This window comes from Macrosteles quadrilineatus, unplaced genomic scaffold (genome assembly GCF_028750875.1).
Source record: "Macrosteles quadrilineatus isolate MER2022 unplaced genomic scaffold, UCM_ALF_1.0 Scaffold_3__2_contigs__length_128488019, whole genome shotgun sequence".
NCBI lineage: Eukaryota > Metazoa > Arthropoda > Insecta > Hemiptera > Cicadellidae > Macrosteles > Macrosteles quadrilineatus.
In genome coordinates, this window is record NW_026542596.1 from 74001974 (window position 1) to 74026455 (window position 24482).

The window sequence follows — 24482 nt, forward strand, 5'->3', positions numbered from 1 at the left end:
CGCTATTTAATCAGCCAAATAGAAACGTAATCGTATAATAGTATTTCATAGTTTGATATTAATTCAATGCATTTCCAATATCAACACAAATTCCTACAAAAATTACGAACTGTAAAGTTTAAACATTTCAGAATTGTTTTATTTACATAGGGTTGCTCTTACCGATCAAGTCTATGCGTTGTTTTTGCAATAGTTGAAAACTTCATCAACGATTTAAAGATAGACAAACACCTAAGTACGTACTATTTCTCAATCCTTAAAAAAACACATCTACGATAAAAACACTCACAACATTTGAGAAAATCGCACTATCAACCGTATGTGAAACCTCCCCGAAGAATATTAGTTTTATTGCGTCTTACCCTTAGGCTAACTAAGGGTGGTTTTTAATCACAAATTCCATCCACTTTCATTGAATCTAAAACCCCCCACCTCAGCAAACCTTCAGACTAAGCAAATTTATAATTCCCAAGTTGGATTTTAATTTCGTTAAATTTGTCACATTAATTCACAATTGAAATGCATTGAATTTTATGATTTCTTAAGTTTGCTCCGAAGGTAATATGGTGTGATTTTTTAAATGTTAATGTTAATATTTAGTCTGAAAAAAATAAATTCGCCAAATTTGATAAAAATATATCTATAAACACGCGAATCTTATTAAAATAAACATAGGTTTACACGTTTGTACAAAATGTCATCTAAATCGGTTGAATGTCAGGGGATTTATTCCTGTTAACGGACATGGTTGTTTTTGTAGCGTCTGATAAATAAAAAATGAAATACCAAAACGAAAAATTAAGGTGGTCCCGAATTTAGGTCTTACCATGAAAGCTACAGTAATATTTTACTCCCAAAATGATAAATTCGATAAAAGAAGTGTGGTAGATTTTTTTTTACAAACACAACTGTATCTGAGTTTTGAATCAATCTGCAAAAATGTTTTGAAACTCTCGTATTATTTAGATCACGTGAAGAGTGACTGATGTTCGGCGCTCTTTATTTGATTGCGGTGCATTCTCAAGACGAGAAACCTACAAATGCAATATCATTAACATATCTTCGTCTGTCGCTTCCCTCCGGTTTATATTTACTGAGTTCACTCAGATGAAATACTTAGGTTTTAAAGAGGTTCAATAACTATTTTTGGAGTTTTAAATCTATATGAATATTTAAATACAAAAACGAAATGCTTTAATAGGTTGGAAAATTGACTTTTAATTACTTTGTAAAAACCAGTTAATATTTGATTCTTTACAGAAATGCATAAACAGAAATGCAGTAACTGATTGATTCAGATTTACTTGACAAATAGTTTGTAAACAAGAAAATGAGTTAATGTAATCGAGAAATTGTTTGCATTCAAATGTTTGATTCGGATCTTACCCATCAGGCAAGGGGGATTGAAAACTTTATACTACCTGTTATTTACCTATCCTATAAAGATGTTGTCAATTTAACATTGCGCGTTTACATATGATATAGTTTTCTCTAAATATGTGAATTCAGGTAAAAATGGTCTACTTTTGGATTTTAAACTTGAAATACAATTGTTTATATGTCCGACCTTCACATCTTAGGAAACTGGGTTCTAGCCCGGAACTGTTTTACACATTACTTCAGGCTAGTCCTAGAGAGTTACAGCATTATCACACGGATAAAATCCATTGGTGATTGGCGTGATTTGAACCAGGAACCGCGGGCACCAAAGCCCCGCGCTATACCTCTAGACTAACTCGCTCCCGACTTGAAATTCAATAATGCAAATGTTTATATTGACAATATTATCAACGATATATTAGCTGAAATCAAAATCATAATTTCTAAAGTGATTCTTAGAAACCATTTTGACAGAGCGCTGGCTCGGTAGCACTCAACATTTTACATTTATACATTTTAGTTTTTGTACGAACTAATTGAAATGTGAAAACAAAGTTAACTACTGCACGATTACTAACTAATATTAATACGACATTTGCATAAGCAATCAGATTTCGCTTAATGCGAGTGCGCTCGCATGGCAATGGAACATTTCACAAAGTCGTCTCTAGTCAAAGGGATTTTCGAAATATTGCGATTTATATTTTAATTAAAATCTCACTCATTCTCGTTTTCAGTTTCTTTTTTGTTGCTGTTACCAAAATAATCCTTTCAAATAAAAGGGAAGTTCAGCTTTTTCAGAACCTTAATTTTTACATATTCAGAGTGATTCATATTTAATGTGACCTTTGGACATGAGGCCCTAATACTAACTCGCGAGTTGTAAAAACACACCGTGCAGTTTTTTACAATAAAAGAATTACCACTGAGAAATATATTTAACTCTCGCTTACACAGTTTTTTAAATACAGTACCTAAGTAACTTGATTTGCTATAAAGATTAATTAACTTACGTGAATACAGATTTCTTTCAGTGAAGTCTGTACATCAATTTGTTGTATGTCAGAACACCATCGTTGATGTTCTCTATAAGGTTCACACTACATATATTTCACAGAAGTTTAAGATAAAACATTTTACATTGACACCAATAAGGCTACTTGTTATATATAATTATTTCAATACTTGCAGTTAATTGTTTATCATTAACATTGATCTTTATTTGAAAACGTGGTATATTAAGTAATAACAAAATTTCAGTGAATATTAGTTTATCGGTCGATTCTAGACTGAGGAGAAAAAATAAAGTTTCGTGGGATGTAGGAAAGCTAATTTAATGTGATGAATCTACAAATATGTAACACAATTACCAATAATATGCATACGATTCAGAATAAATGTACAAGGAAAGTACAACTGTAACAGATAAAAGCAGAAAATGTCTCCTAGCACATCAAGTTTAAATGTATGCTCTAGAAAATGTGGCAATTTCTATGCTAAGCGGTAAGAAGAACCCACCCCAGTTGGTAGACTTTACTTAAACGTTTACATAAAACTACCTTCGTCATGTTTTCTTGTTAGCTTATACAATTATTCCCTTCAAATTGTTATTAAAATACTCTTATTTCAGTAACGCGTTGGAATTTAATCAAGTGATGGATTTACGTTCACTATAGCTTAAACCTTGAACTTTTACGATTGGCCTTGGAGGAATAATATGAACGTTCAGCAACTGCCACTAATATAAAAGTGATATGCCAGATACACTTGCAAGTTATTTATTACTATATTATAAACTATTTATAAGTAGTTATATACCTTATAAAAAACGGCTAATCAAGCAAGAAAACTCTACAATACGTTACTCAATATGTCATACACGTTAAACACTATAATAATGTGTTTGCTAGTTTAGCAACACCACAAAGTCGTGAAAATTTTAAAACTAAAGAATTATTCAAATAAAAAGATTAAAGATTAAAAAGATTAAATTATGATGACACTTCAATTTATCGCTTTGTTTGTTGGAACAGTAGCAACGCAATAGTGTCACGTAAAATTGCATTTTTCACCATGCCTATGTCGACAAATAGTTCTGGTGCAAATATGTGACATGCCTTTGGTCATGAAATCTCATAAAGTTCACATATTAAATCTTCAATGTTAAAATGAATATTTACAAGTCTCACAACATTTTTTCCATATTTTTTACTTTATGATAGGCACTGTCTTTTAAAATTAAGTTTGATATATTTTGAAATTAAAATTTCGGATTCATTTACACCAACAAACGAAACAAACTGTTTTAAAACTGTTGCAACAAACTTTCAAACTGATTTGCATACTGAACGAGTAACAATTTTGAACTATTTAGGTTAGCCACAATTAGGAACATACTATTTTCTAAAACTGTGTTTAATAATCCTATCACGAAACGAATTGCATTGTGAAATAATCGAAGATATTTAAGAAATTGCATTTACAATGTATCATTACAATTTATTTATTGTTGCAATTTATCATTCGTGTTTCCGGTAACCGCTGCAATAAAAATAATCTATTTAAGTTTATCAGCTTATGGATAGAGCGATGCAATTAAATCCTCAAACTACATTTACTTTTTAAAATAAGAAAATAATTAAAAATTTTAGTTATACAAACAAAAATTAAATTTAAAATAAAAATGTAAATACATGTTTATTCTTGACATTCGTGAGCTATTCAAACCTTGACAAACAACCGATGTTTATAAACCAACAAATCATCAATTCAAGTCAGCTTATTTGTGTCTATCCGATGTTATCAGCTCCTAATGCCCTGATGGTATCATTATATACAAAGACAGATTAGTTAGTGTTAATGATGTCCAGGGAAAGCCGGTGGAAAAGACCGCTATGGAGTTTTACACTTAATATATTCAACGTATGTATTTCATAGTGAAAATCTATTCCAAAATAAACGATATTAGACAAATTCATTGATAAATAAGCTAAGATTTGGAATGAAGTATCAAAAGATTCTAACAAACTACACAATAACGTATTACATACTAATAGTAAATAAAAATCATATAAATTGCAATAACTTTTGAACCGTAATTTTTACACCAATGGGGTTGTACTATTTTGTTTATATTTATATTGGCTTTAACATGCTAAATTCCAATCAAAATAGTTCGAGTCGCTTTAAAATCTAGTTTTCCCGTTATTAAATCGGTGTTTATAAAAATCACCATAATAAATCTAAATTTAAAAAATAAAATGAATAGACCACCTGGAGATACCACGGAGATACCCACATACAAATTTCATCAAAATAGTGTGGTAACTGGTGTGGTCTATAGCTGCACACATCCACACACATACATACACAAACATCACTTTGAAAACCTCTTTTCTGTGTTCTTCCATCCTAAACTCCAATCAAAGTCCACGTTTTAGCCCCTAATCTTACCCCTACCTCAACAGGAGGCTGTTATTGTCAATTAGATCACTTTTTTGCTGTGAAACCCTACTTTTCATAATTCAAACTCGAAAATATTTTACAAAAAATCCTTAAAAAATACTATGTACACTTTTTAAGATTTCAAGACACATTCATTTCTGCTAACAGATGGTACATGATTACTTTTAATTAGAGACGTTGTCAAACACTTGCAGCTGATCAAACATACTTGTGTACAGACATGTTGACGTACCCATTGTGACGTTACACTCCAACGTACGTAGGAAATCACCTTAGGTCGTCATTTACAACGTCACAACTAATGACGTAAGTTATAGCAGTTGATGACTATTGGTTCTCCCTTCTACACTGAATTCCCTAATGACAATAGAGCCAGAATCGTGGAGCAAACCTGACTGTGACGTGCAAAATCTTACGATAATATGACGTTCTTACAAATATGACGTATTTTATGACGTTTTGCGGTCTTGGGGTTTCCAACGATTGTCTAAGGAAAGCTTCGTAAGATAAATTCGTGTGATACTGTAGTTAATTATAATATTGCCTATATAAACACTTGGTTTTATGAGGTTAAATAACAATACATCCTCCTTGATTTATTGTTGGCGGTTTTATGTCTGGTTGAGCTCCATCCTACCCGTTTCAATTCACTGGATAATGCTTTGTTTTAGAGACCATGAACCAGTTAAGTTGTTAAAATATAGTAACAAAAAATTGTTGGTACTTTAGTGTTTTAGAATATTACCTTGAGTCACTGAAAAATACCCTGTAAAATTTGTTCCAACAGATCAAAGAACAAAAAGATTTATAAACGTCGTATTTTAATAAGAAATTATAAATTATGATGTTAACGTAAATACCAATTCAATAATATTTATAATTTGAGTGGTGAAACAATTTCTTTATCGGTAAAAAATAAAAATAATTCGGAATTCGGAGTAGACATTCTTAAACTGTTTCGTTGTGGTAATTAAAATGTGATGTAAATAATTGTCTTAATTAGTACAAACGTGCGTGTATTTCAGCTTTTTCTTACTTACCAGAACCTATATTTCTTAATTACCTCAGGACAGCTTTTCTTTGTAGTCACTGCAAATAATTACTTTTTATATCCAAAAAACATCCCATATACAACATTTAAATGCCTGGAGGTATACAAAATTGTCCGAAGCCTTTGGTTCGGATGAAGGTAAGAAAGGCTACCAGGGGAGATATCAAGCATTTCTGAGGGCGGATAATATCTTCCCCAGACGCCTCCGGGAATATTCAATCTTTCCTCTTATTTGGTAGATTTCTACATTTCTAGGAATACGTTTTAAACCTCCGAATACACATCCGTCTATATTTGTAAACACTATTTATATATTTGTGCTCATATACCATGCAGTCAAATTATTTTGGCTAAGTTGAGTTGTTATCAATATAAAATGAATCTTCACAATATTTTTGGCCGTACATCATTTCACTTTTAAATTTAGTTCTATATAAATCAACTTATGTATCACTCGATGTACAAAAATTTAAACGCGAATTTGTAAGTCCCTATACTGTTTCTTTGACACACATGTTTAAATTATATTACTGTTAGTTATTGAGCACTTGTGTTAATCTTACTAATATTATAAATCTGAAAGTTTGTGAGTTTGTGTGCATGGTTGTGTGTATGTTTGTGTGTTTCTCAATCACGCATAAACTACTGGACGGATTGGGCGAAAATTTGGTATGATGATAGCTCACATTCCCTATTAACATTTAGGCAAATTCTTATCTCAAAAATCCTTTCGGGCTCTGCCCCAGTGGATCTGTAGTTCCCCATGTTAACCCTATGAGTATTCATATTTAAAGGGAATTAAAGAATTTAGTCAGCTGTTTCAACTTTACAAGTTGGTTCTATAATATGCAATAGCATTAAAAAGTTATAAGGTTTCCCAACAAAGTGCAGCACTATTATTTTTTTGTTTGTGCATATATGACAACAGCTAATTTGAACTAAGCAGCAACAAAAAGCTGTGATACACAATCCGAACTGTTAAAAAAGGATTGTTTACAGTTAGGTTTGAGTTTTTAATTTAATGAATAATTTGTGATATTGTGCGGATGTTTGATAATTTATTGTTTTCTATTGTTTAGGTGCAATGGTAGATGTGTTATACTATATCATACCGTAAATTTATGAACCAAATTTTATCAAACTGTGTCCTCCCCCCATTGCAAACGCAAAGCTTGAGTATAACTGCAATAAGCATTTTATACTTATATGACAACCCCGTACAAAGGACGGGTGCTCTGCTAGTTTTCAAATACAGTAAACAATGTGTTAGTGTAAAAACCGCTTATGAAGGCTTAATATAAGGCGGTAATTAGAGATAAGTATTACACTTTACATAATTATCCCTTTTGCAAAATAAGCAGATGTTGTGGGCAAAAATCGCAGTTTAGAGTTCTTAAACTACGAAACCACAATCTTAAATTTTAAATACAGAATTTTACATCACCAAATAGACGTATTGACAGTTTCAATGTCCTTGGAGACATCACGTTCGGAAAGTCCATCTCGAGGCCCTGAACAGTAAACGTACGACCATGGAGACAGATCAGATAATGTTAACGAAGACATATGAAGAACAACAATGTATGGTGATGTATGGAGAATGGAGGCGGGGAAGCCCGGTCAACAATGATCCTTGTAATGGAGGATTACGTGAACGGAAAACCCAACGAATGGAGTGGAGTGAATGGCGGCTGACCTTGGAGGATCCAATGGCCAATGGCGGACCGAAACTGCGGCACAAAGAAGAACCTTAGTTTTATATTCACCTTCGGCAGCGTCGGTTCAAAATTTAATCGCCAGATCTTTATTGTGAACAGTGATCAGTGCCGGGAGTTCCTCACAAGGCGAGTGTATTTCAATTTAGAGGCCTGCTGATAGGGAATATAACTCTCAAACTCACAAACATTTACAAACAATACACAATTCCGTAAAACTTAACACTTCGAATATACTCCACACACACACAAACCTTTGGAAATTTCAAAATTTTTCAATTATACACGAGGTTCCAAAAATATGTCATTAAATATACACGTTCGGCAAAAATCACGCGGGGGAGCATTTTATAACTGGTAAGTCAGTCTTCAGTAGCTTATGATAAAGTCATTCATAACAACAGAAATCGCTGACGTCAGTGAAAGCTAGCAATTATAGATCGCCAGCGGCACTTATCTTACGCACAACAGCAAAACAGTAACGATCACAAACAAATTAGTCCGATTGTCCGTTCAGCCACTCACATCTCGGGTCCACTCACATCCACTCACCACTCACTACCACTCACTTCTTCTCATGTAGGATAGATATGCTTGTAAGTAGAGTGTACTATACGTTGACTGTGTGTGTTGCCTAGTGTTATAGTGTTACTTTTGGCAAGTTATTTTCGCTTGTTAGAATCATCTTAAGTGTTCTTCACTCTTGTACAGAAAATGTTATTAGTAGTCGTTTGGGTTAGCCATACATAAGTGGTTTTTGCAAAGATTTATGTATGTTTATACATTGATATTTTGAATGCTCTTTCAGTGGTATTTTTTACGCTAAACCGTTTTGTATGGGTGAAATGGAGTATAAAAAAGCCATTGTTTTAGTTTAAAAAAATTAATTTAAGTATTTACTTTAAACTTATAAGCCATACGTGTCAAAATGCAAGTATATAATTTAACATTTAACTATCTATTTTTCTTCCAATTAACATCCGTGTTTAGTTAGTTTGATTTAAAATTGATAGCCGAAACACAAACGTCAACTTTGCGCTAGTTGTTTTGTAAAGCACGCACGACTGTCTCAGCAGTTGTGGGCGTGACTTGTACACATGTGAACAGAACCGAACATATGTTTCCTACGTAGGTGTGACGTCACTCCAGAACGTCAGTAAAACCAAACAGCTGTTTCGAACCGTCAGAGTCAAGATTCAATGTTTGACGCAACGTTTTACTTATAAGAGGTGTAAAATGTTTATCACTTCCATTTGGTGCTTGAGTATACGCTTATGTTACATTCTTAGACTGTGAACGTGGAGTGAAAACTTTGATTTTGTAGGTTCTTCAGTTGTACGTTGGTGGAGGTGTTGTTTGATTAGGTTGTAGTGTCGGTGTTATGTTCCGATGATGTATGTGTCATGATCCGGGTTTAAGTTAATTATTTGGATGTATAAATGAATTATGAATTTAGTTTCCATTGAACTTTTATAGATAAAACATGAGAGGTTGGTGCCAATAACTTAAACATTTCCTAATATTTTCCTTCGGTTTTTTACAGATGCCTCAGACCGTGCCGTCAGTGTACGACTATTCCACTTCCTTCGCTGCAGATTTCGACCTCTCACTTCTCCCGTGTGACGGCGAAGTCCCCAGCCAACAGCAGCAGTTCCTGAGCTTCTATTACGACACCCTGTCTCCACCCCCTATGTTCCCCTCCCCCACCGGAGAAAAAGACGACTTCCTCTTGAAATCCATCAAAGAAGAATTCCCCGGGTCCGTAGACGTAGGCTACCAGAGCTGGGAGTCTTCTCCGACCCATTCTACCTACTCTTCCCCAGTGTATTGCCCATCGGCCTCCCCTCAGCCTGAACCGCTGTTCAAGGTCAAACAAGAGATCACCATAAACCTCGAGGAGATCCTGCAAGAGTCCAAATACCTCCAGGAGATTTGTTTCCCCGAGAAGAAGAAAGACTCGATCATAAGGAATATTCTTGAGAACAACGATTTCAAACAGGAGAAGAAGGAGTCTGATCATAGACTTCTGCGGGAGGTTCTCAAGGACACTAGCTTCCAGAGGAAATACAATCTGAAGCCCTTCGACATCGGGGGCCTCGGCACCGCGTTCAAGGCAGACGTGAAGATGGAGACTAACGGAGAGGAGGTGCAGGGGTCGCAAGCTCCCCAGGGATCAGGGGCTCCGGAGGGTGCGGTGTGCGGGGTGGATATCGCTCAAGACAGGATCGAACCTATGTTGTCCCTGGCTATAGAGCAGCTCAAGGAGGACCTCAACAAGACTTGCACTGTGCTGGGCATCGCTATGGGTGAGTACCCAGAAATATGCATTGACTAGGGTACAGCTCCGTAGAGAACCTAAGATAGTTATCAGATAACAAATAGTGATATATAAATAGCGTATTCGATATACTTTTCATTCGATATAGATATAAAATATCTATTAAATACGAATATTTTAAAGCACATTGCCCTCTGAACAAAACTAACCTAACAAAACTTAAACGCCACAGCGCGCTGTAAAAGAGTTGCAGCAGGCCTTTAATTTGGAAAAGGGCCATACCGAAAATCAATATCTTCATTCAATAATTATGTAGAATACAATATTTTAATCGATATTTATATCGCATTAATATTTCATCCGATGACATGTCGTAGGTTCTACGGAACTCTACCCAAAATATTAAAATGGTTGTCTATTTGGCATGCATTCTTAACGCTCAATATATTTAGCTTTTTCTTAAAGTGTCATAGTTAAAGCTTGTGTTTTTTATTTGTCTGTTTTCTTGTCCAATTCAATCAAGAGGAGGTTTACGTGATACAATTATATAGTTTAAACGTCAAATAAACATTACCGAGAGTCCAATTTCGGTCTTAAAGCTACACAATCGATACAGTGTTGCCTTTAATTCTCAGTTTAATAACGGATGCTCGCACAGTTCAATAGGCCTTGGCAGTTTAATCTTTTGATCGTTATTGGATTGTCCAGACCCGCGCGAATCTGTTGTTTTGGCGAATCAAGCAATTCGAGCATTGATAAATTGGTTAGATTGGTTTTGAATTCAAACTTCCTATCAAACAATTTTTTTGATACTTCAAGCTCAATTGAGCAAAAAAAAAGATATGTCAAGGAATTGTTTACTATGAACTAATTTTCCGCGTTCAAAATTATCAAAATAGCACACACTTAAGGAGTAATTGATATTGTTGATGAAGGCTAAAAATTTGTATTTAAAATCTATTATAAGCCTATTACAAATTTTATGTTTTTGGGACGTTTCAAATTGTGTAATGACAGTTTAAGTTTCAGAGGGTCTACCATACAAAATGCTCAACATAGGATGAAACATGCACATTAACACTTGATCAAAGTAATAAACCTTAAGTGTGTATTTAAGATGTTTTGCTTGTAAGATAGTGGAAAGTTAAATAAACTTAATAACTAAAGAATCGGGATAGGATATGATCAGCCAATTAAATACAGATACTATTTCACCAAAATACAATATTTAGACAAAGTACGTTGCTCTATTCAGAAGTATCTGCTACAGTACTACAAGATTTATATGCAATATAACAAGTAATTTTTATTAGGGTTTTCAAATACAGCACGGTTTCGTCATTGAAGTGTTGTATAAAACGCTTCAACAACATTCTGAAACACCATTTGAAATAGATGTGATTTTTATATTACCTTTTTTATTAAGATTATACACCATAATCAAATGCATTTACTCAAACAACCATCATATCTCCACTTTCTTCCAAAACTACGATGCTGCAAAAAGAACTCCTCGACTGCCAGGCCCGTAAAATTTGCCAAGAGTACTTCGCCCGCTGAAATCCGGTCTAGTCAAAATTGATCCAATTAGGTGATATGGCCAAAATCGCGTTGCAAACATGGTCCTGGGCCAATAGCTGACCTTGGTTGGCGGATGCATGGTTGGCACGGGTACAAACGCCCTGCGATGGGAATTCCACCGGTGGGCAGAGCGGTTTGCATATTCAAAAAACATCTCCGCATTTGATGTAATCGACAAACTACGTCTTGTTGCAAGTTTGTTGGTAATAGTTTGTGTAACTATTGTAGTGTGCAAAGTGGCACTTTGTCGTCCATGAGAGAAACGTTTACGCACGGGCCGCAGGCGAGTCGAGTGCAGTAAAGGCACTTTGCACTCGCGTTACACATTATATTTTCCTACAGTTACAATAAAACATATAAATAATTAGTCTTTACAATACTATACAACAAGTTTTTAGGTTAGGTTAAATCCAATCGTTGAATGAAATGGGAAAACGCTGCACCTGGTCTTAGTCGTAGTATTTTTAATTGCCATCTTATTTTCATGCGTACGTGCCTAATAAAAGCTCGTTGTTTTGTGTTGTTTGGTTAGAACACTGAAGTGTGGCACAAAAGGGAGTACGGAAAAAAGTTATTGCGGCAAATTAAGTAAACGTACCTGTTAGCTACTTAGCGTGCTGTAATCAGTGCAAAGTCCACTTTGTCAGAAAACTGTATCAGTAAATCTCATTGTTCTGTGATTTGGGTTTAAATCCTTTACGGAAATAAATCCTTGACTTGGGAACATTTGAAATAATACCAGATTTTGATAAAAAATTTATGAGGTTAGGAAATTGAAAAAACGGCAACGAGTAAGGATTTCAAACTAAAACATTTTGAAACAACCGAAAGCATTACCAAATTGATGCTACTATATGTTTCTATGTGGGCCTACACTTCTAAATATTTACTATCCGTGATATTCTTCTGGAGGAGTCAATCAAACGGAGAAACAATTAGTACGTTGTGCTGGAAGTGGCTAACGGTCAACGAGTTGAGAAGAAAGTGGGACAGATAAACCAGTCAGTCCACTGCGGTCTGACCAGTAAATAGCGATTGTAGAAAAATACTCCTCCAGAAGTCTTCTACAACTGTTCTCTCTCTGACCAAATGCTATTTTTCTTCACTTTTGGTGGGAAAGGATCAACGAGATTTTTTCATTAACGGAAAAATGAAAAATTTGTCTCAATAAAGCCTTAACGGCGATTAAGGTTACTTAACTATAAGTTGAGTAGGATTGATGATTTGGAAAGTGATTTTTAGAAAGTGTAGTTTTAATGACTTTTTTCATAGGATTTATAGATTTTTCTTTGCAAAGAGCATTCAAAAACTAAATTAATAGCTTGGGATCGATGGTTCTCGATGGAAGTATTAAGTAAAACAATAATTTCTCCAGTATGTAATCAATCAAAACATCTGAAGTGGGTACTCATATTCTGATTGATTCTCACTCGTATGTTTCGAAGTAAAGCACCTCAGAACGCGAGCAAAGTAGAATGATTTAGAACTTTCCTCATTATTCGTCTTCCTGCTGTATTGTTGAAGAGTAAATCTGGAAATACGAGAAACTTAGATGAATTGTTAACTGGTTTGACAAATCTTCTGGAAAATTAATTTCGGAGTTACTAAACTGACAAAGTGTTAAGTGTTAATAGTCGTACTTATCAGACTGTTACGTCTCCATTTGAGTTTATCTTTATGAAACCCATCAAAAAGTGAGAACTTAGATTCAACTATCATAAAATAAAGTTTATGTCCTCCAATTTATTTTTTAGTTTATTTAGTGAAATAACTAGACAACGCCAAACGGGATGTCACACAAAAATATTTAAAATTTACGTAGTATTGACCCTAAAAATATAAGTCCTAACGAAAAGTTGAGTATTGACAATGAATATTACAAGTATACTTTTTATCATACTGTAAAATATTGATGACGTGTATTGGCTATTTGAGGTATATTTTAAATCCATCAAATATTAAATCCCACACAATCCCTTTACGAATTTCCATAGTGCATTGAATCGCAGCTCTACCACTCGGAAACAATGCCGTTTTCAACTGTTTTCATTTTAGCAACGTGTTTGCTGCTGAGCTTTCAGATCAAATCGCGGTACCAAATGACTCTGCGGCTTTTATGAAGGAATGTTGACAGACAAAATGATCAAAATGGCGGCCGACACCTACAACCTCTTCAGACAATAGTCGGGTGGAAACATGGGCGATGACCTCACCAGGAAGACTTTAGACGAGCTATTCAACAACTTCGATTGTCATGTCTCGACACTTTGGAATCAAAAGACACAGTGTGTCTTTAGTCAGTGACGCAAGAAGCTTTGAATAGACTAGTCCTTGAGACTTCTTAGTCATGGGGAGTGAGGACCCGTGAACCGAGTCCTGGTATATGCTTGTACTATGGAGGTTGAGTAACCAGAAAACTGATTCATCGTACCGGAGTAACCGTTCAACGGTAAATTGAACTTGATCGAATTTTCTTCGTTTTAGTTCTAAGACGCTAGTCTATATCCTGGGATTGTTTGGGTTACATTAGGTTATCCAGGAGGGGGGTTTGTTCCGCGCTCAAAACATCATATTTTTAATTTATTGTATTTTTATTAGTGAAATGATAATTTTAGCTTTTGTGTTACAAGTTTAACGGAAATCAAACAGTCCAATGTGTTTAAGCAATTTAAGGGCCTTCGAACCGGATATATAATGTAATAGATTCGCCTATAGTGTGTTAAAGTTAATTAATAGCAAATTATAACTAGTCACTTTATGGACTTTTCCATCGCCATGTGTTTTGAGAATACACTACATTTCAAGGTAAAGAGACTCGTCCCGTTTTCAAATTACTATCAATCTACATTTACCTTATCATATACTTTACCAAACCTACATTAGATTAATTTTTCTTCATCATGGCACACATTTTTCACATTTCCTATATACAACAACCCTTATTATGTTATGATAAACTCTTGTGATCGTGGAAATATCTTGGCATTCCCTCGCAAATAAAATAGTTAGGTAAATGTCAATCAATAGTTTACAAACCAGGAGGAGTCTCGTGACCTCTCTAAACATAGTGTAGTCATAACACAGTGTTGGAAAATAAATTATAATTTAGAAAATCGCTCATAGTTTAGTTACCTAGTACCATTGACTATAGTCAATGCTAGTACTTATACCCTAACTATATATCTTGTCTTAGTGTGAATGTGTTATTGTTTCAGATCCTGCTCAATGGACGGTGGAGGATGTTAAGGCATGGTTGGTCTACAATCTTCAGCAGTTCAATCTCCCCATGACAGTGGTGGACTATTTCAACATGACTGGAAGCACACTGGCCCAGTTGACAGAGGAGGAGTTCCAACAGAGAGCCCCGCAGGTTGGTTTAGGCATTCCATGTAAACTAAAAGTTACAAAGTATGCTAATAGTTATTTATGTAACTTAGTGCGCGAAGTGGCACTTTGCGCTCGCGTTACACATTATATTGTCCCTGCAAATACTATAAAGCATGTAAATAATTAGTTTTTCAAACACTAAACAACACTTTTTAAGTGAGGTTAAATCCAAGACTTGAACAAAAATAGAATGTCAACCCAAAACAATAGGATTACAGGAAGGAGAATACAGTTAAGTCGTAGTACCAATACTCAAAGGCTGTGAAACACTGCACCAGCTAATCGTAGTAGTAGTACTGCATCTTTAAGTGTTATCAACTTATTTTTCAACCGTACACGTATTACGTGCCACATAAAAGCACACTGATTTGTGTTGTTTGGTTGGAATACTGGAGCGCGGCAAAGTAAAATGAGGGCGGCAAATGTAAATAAATGCAGCAATTAGCTACTTTGCGTCCACAAAAAAGTGCAAGGAACTCTTTATTGTTCGGTTACTGAAGAAAAGAATTATTTTAATTTCAGTTGAAAGTTGCCTTTTAAAAGCACTACGTTCAACATGAAAATTCTTCAAGAACCTTTATGGGTAGACTACTAATAAAATTTCGTTAACTAAAACAGATCAAGACGCACTAGTGGAATAAGATTTCATTAAAAATATAATGTCGTAAAATCAGTTTAGAAACGACTAAACAAAGAGGGAGGCATTGAAAAAGTCCCTTCGGATAATCTATTATTATCCTGAGCCTTTGAAGTAGGAAATTGTCTGCATTCCTAAATGGATTATTGGAAGCTTGTTTTTTCTCGTAAATACGGTCTTTCCTTCTGTACTGTATTGAGCTCATCGACAAATAACTGCACAAACCATTCAACGTTATTAGATTGTTGAAATAAAGCTTTTTATAGTTGTTGAAAAATCATCTATGGTATATTAAAAATTCAGAAAATATTTATTCATTGGATATTTTTGAGATTCAGTATCATAGAGTAAAGAGTCGGTGCTAAATAGATATTCATTGTTTGTAATTGTTGTCTGTATGTGGAAAAAATAAATATGCGATGTCCATACTTATATATTAAACTTTGAATTGAACTCGTTCCATGTTGTTTTTACATAAGAGAAAATTGTATATCATTTTGGAAAAGATTACATCAAAAAATTATTTTTTCTACAGTCACCTGAAAAATTTGACTTCCTGGCATTGATTACAGCATGCAAAGTAGCCAATTGCTGCATTTACTTACTTTTGCCGCACTCATTTTTTGCCACACTCCAGCATTTCAACTAAGCAACACAAAACAGTGTGCTTTTATTACGCACGTACTACGTGTACGCTTGAAAATAAGTTGGCAACACTTAAAGATACGATCAGCTGCCCCCACTAAGCAATGATTATAAGCAATGATTGAATATAAGCAATGATGCAGTGTTTTCCATTTCGATCAACGCTTGTATTCAACATAACCTAACAACGTGTTGTATAGTGTTTGAAGAATACTTTTTTGTATGCTTTACGATTTATGGTAACTGTAGGAATAATATAATGTGTAACGCGAGCGCAAAGTGCCATTTCGAACACTAGTTACACAATTTAATTGTCATCCGAAGAATCTACGGTTCTCGTTGTGAATCATTTCGTGAGAATGTGTTCATATTCCGGTGGCAGCGCGGTAGTTTTCCTTGGCAGGTCGGTGGGTAGAAAGAGCGGCGGCGACCAGGTCAAAGACTCCCAAAGGGGACACCAGTCCTCTCCCCACCAAAGATCTGCGCCACTTTCTAAACTTTCTCTTCAAGGTCTTCAAAGTTCCAAACACTTACACTTACTTTTATTTGACATAACTTAATAAAGTTCTCGTTATTTTGGAGCAAAAAAGAGCAATACAAATTTTGAAAATCAAACTTTGTCGATTAAAAACAGTGTTTTGTATTTTTGGAAAAGTTTAGTTTGAATTTATCAATCTGTTTGTAGGGATGTCCAAGGAAAATACAATAAACTAGAATCAATTAACTTCAAACTTTGAAAAGGTTTTACAAATTTCCTTTTGATTGAATGCAATTTATTAATGGTAGGATTAAACTCGCATTTGACTTTCACTCTTATTGCATAGACCACATATAAATACTGAAATACACAACTTTTTTGTTTAGTTAAAATTCCCTAATTACATTTATAAATCACAGCATGACTAGCAAATGAATATTATAAAAACACATAAGGAAAACTCTTTGTTTAAATGTTTTACCTTGACAAAGCAGACATTCCATCAATTTGGTCCAGTTGTGACCAATTGTTTTTTATAAATAAAATAAACCACACTATCGCTTGGGTTTTGCTACCTTGGTAGGTTTTGGGATACAAAGGACTTCTTTCAGTTTGGCTTTGTCAAAAAGTGTTCAATAATAATCAGTCCAGCTCTATATTTGACTGAATTTAACATTATTTTAATTTTAGGACAAGCCACAACTCTGTAGTATCTATAGTTGAAGAATTTACTGATTAAACTAATCCACAATATTTTTATAGGGTGGAAGCCTCTTACACGCTCAGTTGGAGATATGGAAAGCCGCCTGTATCCAGGGACCCAGTGTGGACGTTCAGGGACTATTGGAAACTTCAACCCAGTCAAGCAGTTCTTGTGGTGACGCCTCTGAAGGTAAAAAAACACAGAACTTTTGTAACGCTAAAATGACTATGGTAAAATGGTTGTAATTGGAAAATAAAATATTTCAATTGAATCTAAACAAGTCAGGCAAACGAAGGAAATCTTATTAGGGGGGACTACAATATGCACAGTAATTTATTTAACCGATGAATCTGGCTGTAATGAAATAATATTAGTTAATACCGTTTCAGTCCACACAATAATGGTTTTTGACAACTATTTTATGCGCTTAGTTTTGGATTACTCCTTAAAGTCAGAGATTTAAAACTAACTTGTTAATTTATTTTGCAATGTTATTCGTTTTAAACCTGTTAACACAATTTGGTTACCTCAAAACCGATGCAACTATCGTACATATTAAGTGCGCCAGCAGCTCAAATGGTAGATAAATACACTGTGAACTCAAGGCAGTGAGCGAAAGGCAGTCTAATGTTTGCGTTCAGGTACCTTGACGAAATTTTTATTTATAAAGAAGATAGTTGTGTGAGCCAGTCACAGAATTAGCTAGTGCCTAAATTCCAATTGTAAACCTTATTTTTGGTTGACATAGTTGAGGGGTCATAACAGTTGCTATCGCTCACACTAAGTCCTTTCATCAGTTTGACTTGGCAAAAAGGTTTGTGCATTCGACAGAAATTAATAATTTAGATCAGCACTATCTGTCGGTGGCTTACATGAACTGCGACAATTTTGGTAAAAAAAAAAACTGGCGTCAACTTAAACAAGTGGATGGAATGTCTACAGTAGTATCAATATTCAAAGGTTTTGCACATACCTTTAAGGTCTTTTAAATCCAACGATCAATTTTTTTTTTATTGAAAAGCATTATTCAGTACTTTGCTTCTTTGTCCCCTGCCTGGTAATAAGCACAGTTATGGAACATACTGTACATTTACATCCAGTTACTCCAAGGTCTATCTAACCACACCCAGTTCACTCTAAACTAACAATATTATATTTATGGGCGCTATTCTTAGCCCAAGGCCAGAGCAGTAGGGATTGTCAGTATAGGTGATTCCGCATTGCCCCCTTCTACACCAAGGCCAGTGGGTGGACCTAACCACCTTGAGTTCCCCCTCCTTCGCCGTGTTGATTTTACTCTCAGATTTGCGCGATGGATCAGGTCTGAACCTGACTTGACTTGGGTCCAGGATTGAATACTAAACCAGTCCAGGGGAGTGTCCAAGTCCATCTGTCTCCGTCGTCTCTTGGAATCCTAATATTCCTTTTCCGACTGCTTAGCAATGAGATGTCATGGCTTTCATCATTACTATATACATTCCATACTAATCTGTTGAATTACTCTGTTTGACAGTATGTCTTCACTTGTGTTAGGTTGTTATTTTCCAATAACAAACGGTATTCCGAATGAAGGCAGTTATCTCAAATCATCTAATTCGTCTACCTTCAGTACATTCGACGATGTATATGTCCATTGTTGTCAAACTCATTACACGTATGACGAATTCATTCGTTGTTTATACAGTGAATGTACTACGAATGAATGTGCCATTTTAGTTTTTTGCTCTCATAGGTTATCACAGTTCTGGGAAAGTATTTAATATTTTAATAGAGTTTTTAAGATGCCCAATATTTATGTTCCTTTCTTTACGGGTTCATGGTTGTTCTTAGTGGTTTGTGGTATTTATTTGGCAATCCAAACGCCACCCATCTTTATTTACCCAAACAACTATTTTGTGGTGAAGAAATATTGGAAAAACCTAAACGTTCAATGCCACAACAAGAATTTTAACTATAAAACTATAGCCTGATTTTGTTTGTAGATGAGGAGGATGACGACATCGCTGATTCTCCCCAGCCTTCAAGCTCGTCCCCCAAGGGTCGCGGAGGATCTCATATACATCTTTGGCAGTTCCTGAAGGAGCTCCTCGCCAACCCTCAGGCCAACGGGGCGTGCATCAGGTGGCTCGACCGAACCAACGGAGTGTTCAAGATAGAAGACTCCGTCAGGGTTGCTCGCCTCTGGGGTAAGAGGAAGAACAGACCTGCCATGAACTACGACAAACTGTCCAGGTCTATCAGGCAGTACTACAAGAAGGGAATCATGAAGAAAACAGAAAGATCACAAAGACTGGTCTACCAGTTCTGCCACCCTTACAGTTTGTAAACTGAGAAACACTCTTCCAAATTCAAAATTTTACGAAGTTACTTAATTGGCAATGAATTAAAATCTCGCTAAGAAAAAATTTCATGGATTCCCTAGTGAATACTAGTTAGCTAGGAAATCGATAAAAGTTTTTCTGTTTTCTTCGCCTCTCTCACTTATTTGCAGTAAGCAATGAGGGCAGAGAGGGTGTACATAGTAGTTTAGGTATTTTCCACCCAACTTCGGATGTTTTGGCCGCTTATACCTAAGCGTCGCCGTAACCATCTCGACCTGGGTGGGAATCATTGTATGCCATTTTGGCAATTTTTTTGTTTTTTGTTAACAATGCGGAAGGTAATTTCCGGATTGTCAGTGTATTTTGTTGTTTGTGTTGTATTATGTTTGCTGACCTAGTACATCGGAGGTTTGGTATGGTTGAATAGTTCAAATTAATTACTTTCACAAAAAATAATTTTTATATTTTGAATTACAGCTCTATCAATCAGCTAATACCACGTTAAAATATTGATTTCGCATTAAAACTTAAATTCACTATACATTAACTATTCACCAACAATGCCACAACCATGAGATGGAAAAGTCAGTGATTTTGGTCCCATATATCTATGATATATACCTATTGTAAGTTCTATGAACAAATTATATAATACTCTATGTGTAACTGTTGTGTTTTAATATACTTTTTAACGTGTTTGTAAATATTTTGTTTTGTCTTGTGCAAGTGTTGAATTTTCAGCACACCTTTAGCTATTGTATTGTTTATTTTGTTACCACAATAATAATTTTAGTTTTAGATTGTATCGATATTGCTTAATATTATTAATTGGTAGATTATATTGCCATATCAGCAAACACATTTACTCCATGAGTGGTGATAAGGTTGTTACTATGAATAAACATTTATTTCTGTTTTTTTATTAACTCTTTATAATCATTTACTAAACTGTGAGACAATATTTAGATTAGGAAACAGAACCAAGAGACAGAAAATTTCCAAAATAAATAGTGTTAGTTGAAACTGTACTTCAGAAGAAAGAGCTCGCTTCTGAATTAGATTTTCAATGGCATTTATTTGATTTACTGATTTGAAAATTGTATCAAAAGAGATATCCTACCAGTGACACACTGAATTCAACGATGAAATGTCTATGCAACGTTAGCTTTATAGTTTCCTAACAATGTATATAAAATTTGATATTTTTCGTAATATTTATTGTGCTCAAGTGTTTTACGTTACAATGAATTCTCAAAAATAAAATACTCAGAATATCCCTGTGTTTTTCTTCCTCCTTTATTCTCATTCTATTTCATATCTCACGCCCTTTAACTAGTTAAAACATGCAAATGTAACACCAGTATTTTTTTTTTTTATCTACATTTTTCACTAATTTCAACTTCAAAATAAACTACGTTATATATGGATTGTAATTAATTGGACTTAATGTAACTGTTAGTAAATGAAGTTAGCTTTTGATTGTAGAAACCATTATGTAATTGCAACATGGAGGATGTGGCATAGAAACTTAGTAATTTGGGAAAAAGAAAAAAACAGCAAGCGCATCAACATTGAAAATGATATCAACAATCTGACACATGATTCCTCTTTTTTTGTCAACAGCCCTTATAGGTAGGTGGTGGTAGGAGTAACTATGATATATTTTATGGGGAACTCACAAACCTTTCAATACAATTTTAGCTGTAATTTTCACAGAAACGTAATAGAAGTTGTTCCATTATGTTTAGAGAGTTTAAAGATCGATAAAAAACTGAATTGTAATCAAAATTTTTGTAATCAAATTTTTTTTTGCATTTTCATGGTTCAAAACTGTACCCAGCTACTTTTAATGGATCATTCGCTAATATAACAGCTGGTCCTAGTCAGTAACAAAGCTTCACAGATCATCACACTTCTTTCTATACTCATCTTTAACGAGGACACCATCACAATTTGTAATCATACCTAAAATGTGAAAGTTTGCGTGTTTGTTTGTCTGTTTGTTTGTTTGTTTGTCTGTTTGTTTGTCTGTTTGTTTGTTTGAAGTTCAATCACGCATTAACTACTGGTCAGATTGGGTTGAAATTTGGTATGATAATTGCTCTCATTCCTGATTAACATATAGACATATTCTTATCTTAAAAATCATTTCGTGCTCCACTCCAGTGGCTCTAGAGTGTCCAATGTTAACCTAGTAAAAGGAATTAAATTTAAGGAATTAAATAATTTTTCCAGCTGTATCAACTACACAAGTTGGTTATATGAAATTCAATAGCATTAAAAGGTCATAAGGTTTACCAACAGGGTGCAGCCCTATTCATTTTTTTCATTTATGACAACAGCTAATTTGAACCAAGCAGCAACAAAAAGCTGTGAGACAACTCTTCTCCATTGTTTAGGTGCAGTGGTAGAACATTATGGCTATAGTAGATGTGCCATACTAAAGTATACCATCAATTATAATAAGCCAAATTTTCTTAAAATGTCTGATCTCCCATTGCAAACGCAAAGCACGAGTATAACTGATATAATATTGCATTGTCATCCATTTGTGAGTTATGTTTCAAGTTTAAAGTCTCTAGCTCATCGGTAAGTATCAAAATTTGCAAGAAAACGAGTTAATAAAACAAGCCCATGGGCCGCGTAGCCCAAGGGAAATATGAAAATTAAATGATATAATATTGCATTGTCTTCCATCTGTGAGCTATGTTTCAAGTTTGAAGTCTCTAGCTCTTTGGGAAGTATCAAAATTTGCAAGAAAGCGAGTTAATAAAAACAAGCCCATGGGCCGCGTAGCCCAAGGGAAATATGAAAATTAAATGATATAATATTGCATTGTCTTCCATCTGTGAGATATGTTTCAAGTTTGAAGTCTCTAGCTCTTTGGGAAGTATCAAAATTTGCAAGAAAGCGAGTTAATAAAAACAAGCCCATGGGCCGCGTAGCCCAAGGGAAATATGAAAGTTAAATTATATAATATTTCATTGTCTTCCATCTGTGAGATATGTTTCAAGTTTCAAGTCTCTAGCTCATTGGGAAGTTAGTATAAAATTGATTGCAAAATTTGTACTGGACAAGAAAGCGAGCTAATAAAAACGTTTTAAAATAGGGCAATTACGAATAAAATTTACCCTTTAAAACCCTTCAGGTAATAAATGTACCAATAATTTATATTATGGGAGGATCAAAACAAAATAAATGTAATAATTTTAAGAAATTTGTAAATATTCTTAAACATCGGGAATATATGGAATTACACTTTTGACACCTGGCCAACGGCCAAGATAAGCCAAAATACAGCTTTATGATAGGCCAGAATGCGGGGAAAGTTATGGGCTTACAGCAGCTGCGTCAAATATGGGGTGTTTACGTCTTCCGATAAAACCGTGTTGTCGTTATCATATGCAGCATTTTCATATTCAATTCGCCCCTTAAACATATTCTACTTTCGTGGAAAGGGATTTACCACCAAGCTGCTACGTTCGGTGACGGAGTTTATATGGATTGAATGTAGTTAAATTAAAATTGTACTCGAAGATTGAATGAAGGATTAAATTAGTAAATTTTGCTATATTTACTGCCTTTGTGTGTGTCAAACCCGTCGTGTGACACGTGGAAAACGTCCCAGTAATAATGGAAAATTATTTAAAATTGATGAGTTTTTAATATTGGTTTACTTCTAAAATATTTTTGTTAAAAACTTAAATTAGGATTCTAAATTTAAACTTGTATATAAATAACTGTTTTTAACACTAGAAAAGCAACTCCTCATTCCTCAGTTAATATGTTTGATTGATAGATTATTCATTTGAATGAGGGAAAGTATCAATGAGGTAAACTACAAATTAACCTTAAAAAACAAACGTCAAGAAAATGAATAGTGTTTAAGCTACAATAAGAAGTTATCAAGATCTGTTAGTGCAATGTTATTTAATTTACTATTTGATATTAACAATTTGACCTCTAATTGAGATGATAACAAGGTGATCCCGTTTTTACATTGAATTTGTTATTAAATAAAGTATGCTTTGTATTAATTTTACAATACTTGAGCAATAATCAGTTTTTGTAGTTTCTTATCTTTTATGTATTTGATTTAAGCTGGAACTAAGTGGGAAATCTCCTTAAGTGAGCAAAAAATCTAGATTATAGTTTTAACTCAGATTTTAGATTGGTATTTTAAAAGACGCAATTGTTACTTAAGTATCGTAATGTAGAGTTTGCAAAGAGTATATTTACTAACTCGCCTTTGCCTCGCTAGGGGACGAAGCCCCCTGTTCCCCTAGCTGTAAGTCGTCATTTAGAAATTTAAGAGGGGGATGAAAGACCATCACCAAGAAGCCTGGGAAATTTCAAGGCCGTAGCACACATAGAAGTGGTCTAGATAGCACTCTCAGCATTTCTCAAGTCTCTGTTAAATTTGAAGCAGTTAACACAATAATGGTGGATTTTTATAAATCTGTGAGGGGGACTTAACATTTAAGGATATTATTAGTTAAGATTTAAAGATTTTAGAGTTTTGAAAGTTTATACAGAAAAATTGGGGGGGTTGAATTTAGTATACCTTTCATAAGTATTCCTTCGTTATAACCGAAGAATAATAACTGAAAAAATTTCTAAAGTCCTTAGCACAACGAAAGTGGTTCAAGAACTGTTTGGGGGGGGGTGGAATTATTTGTTGAAGGGGGGTTATTATTTGATAATGCAAATTTCTTAGATATTTAGGGTATTTAGTATGCCATCCTGTCAGATGTAAAGTACATAGCAATTATGTTAATGATTGATGGTAGACCATTGCACAAGTAGTAGCCATTTGAAATATTTTGTAAATACACTATTTC

At 34.5% G+C, this 24482-nt stretch overlaps 1 protein-coding gene across 3 annotated transcripts in view; it reads left to right on the forward strand.

The window, feature by feature from the left end:
* LOC128990832 (SAM pointed domain-containing Ets transcription factor-like) overlaps positions 1-20916 on the forward strand; it is a 38634-nt gene extending 17718 nt beyond the window's left edge. The window contains exons 1-5 of one of the 3 annotated variants that reach the window (XM_054413444.1): positions 7662-7740; positions 9155-9917; positions 14686-14840; positions 17380-17509; positions 19303-20916. In XM_054413444.1, the coding sequence (XP_054269419.1) occupies positions 9155-9917; positions 14686-14840; positions 17380-17509; positions 19303-19646 (1392 nt within the window). In that variant the 5' untranslated portion in view covers positions 7662-7740 and the 3' untranslated portion in view covers positions 19647-20916. Of the gene's footprint in view, positions 1-7661; positions 7741-7845; positions 7969-9154; positions 9918-14685; positions 14841-17379; positions 17510-19302 lie in introns of those variants that run through there. The other 2 variants (XM_054413445.1, XM_054413443.1) reach the window with 2 other exon arrangements.
* The last annotated feature ends 3566 nt before the right edge of the window (positions 20917-24482 follow it).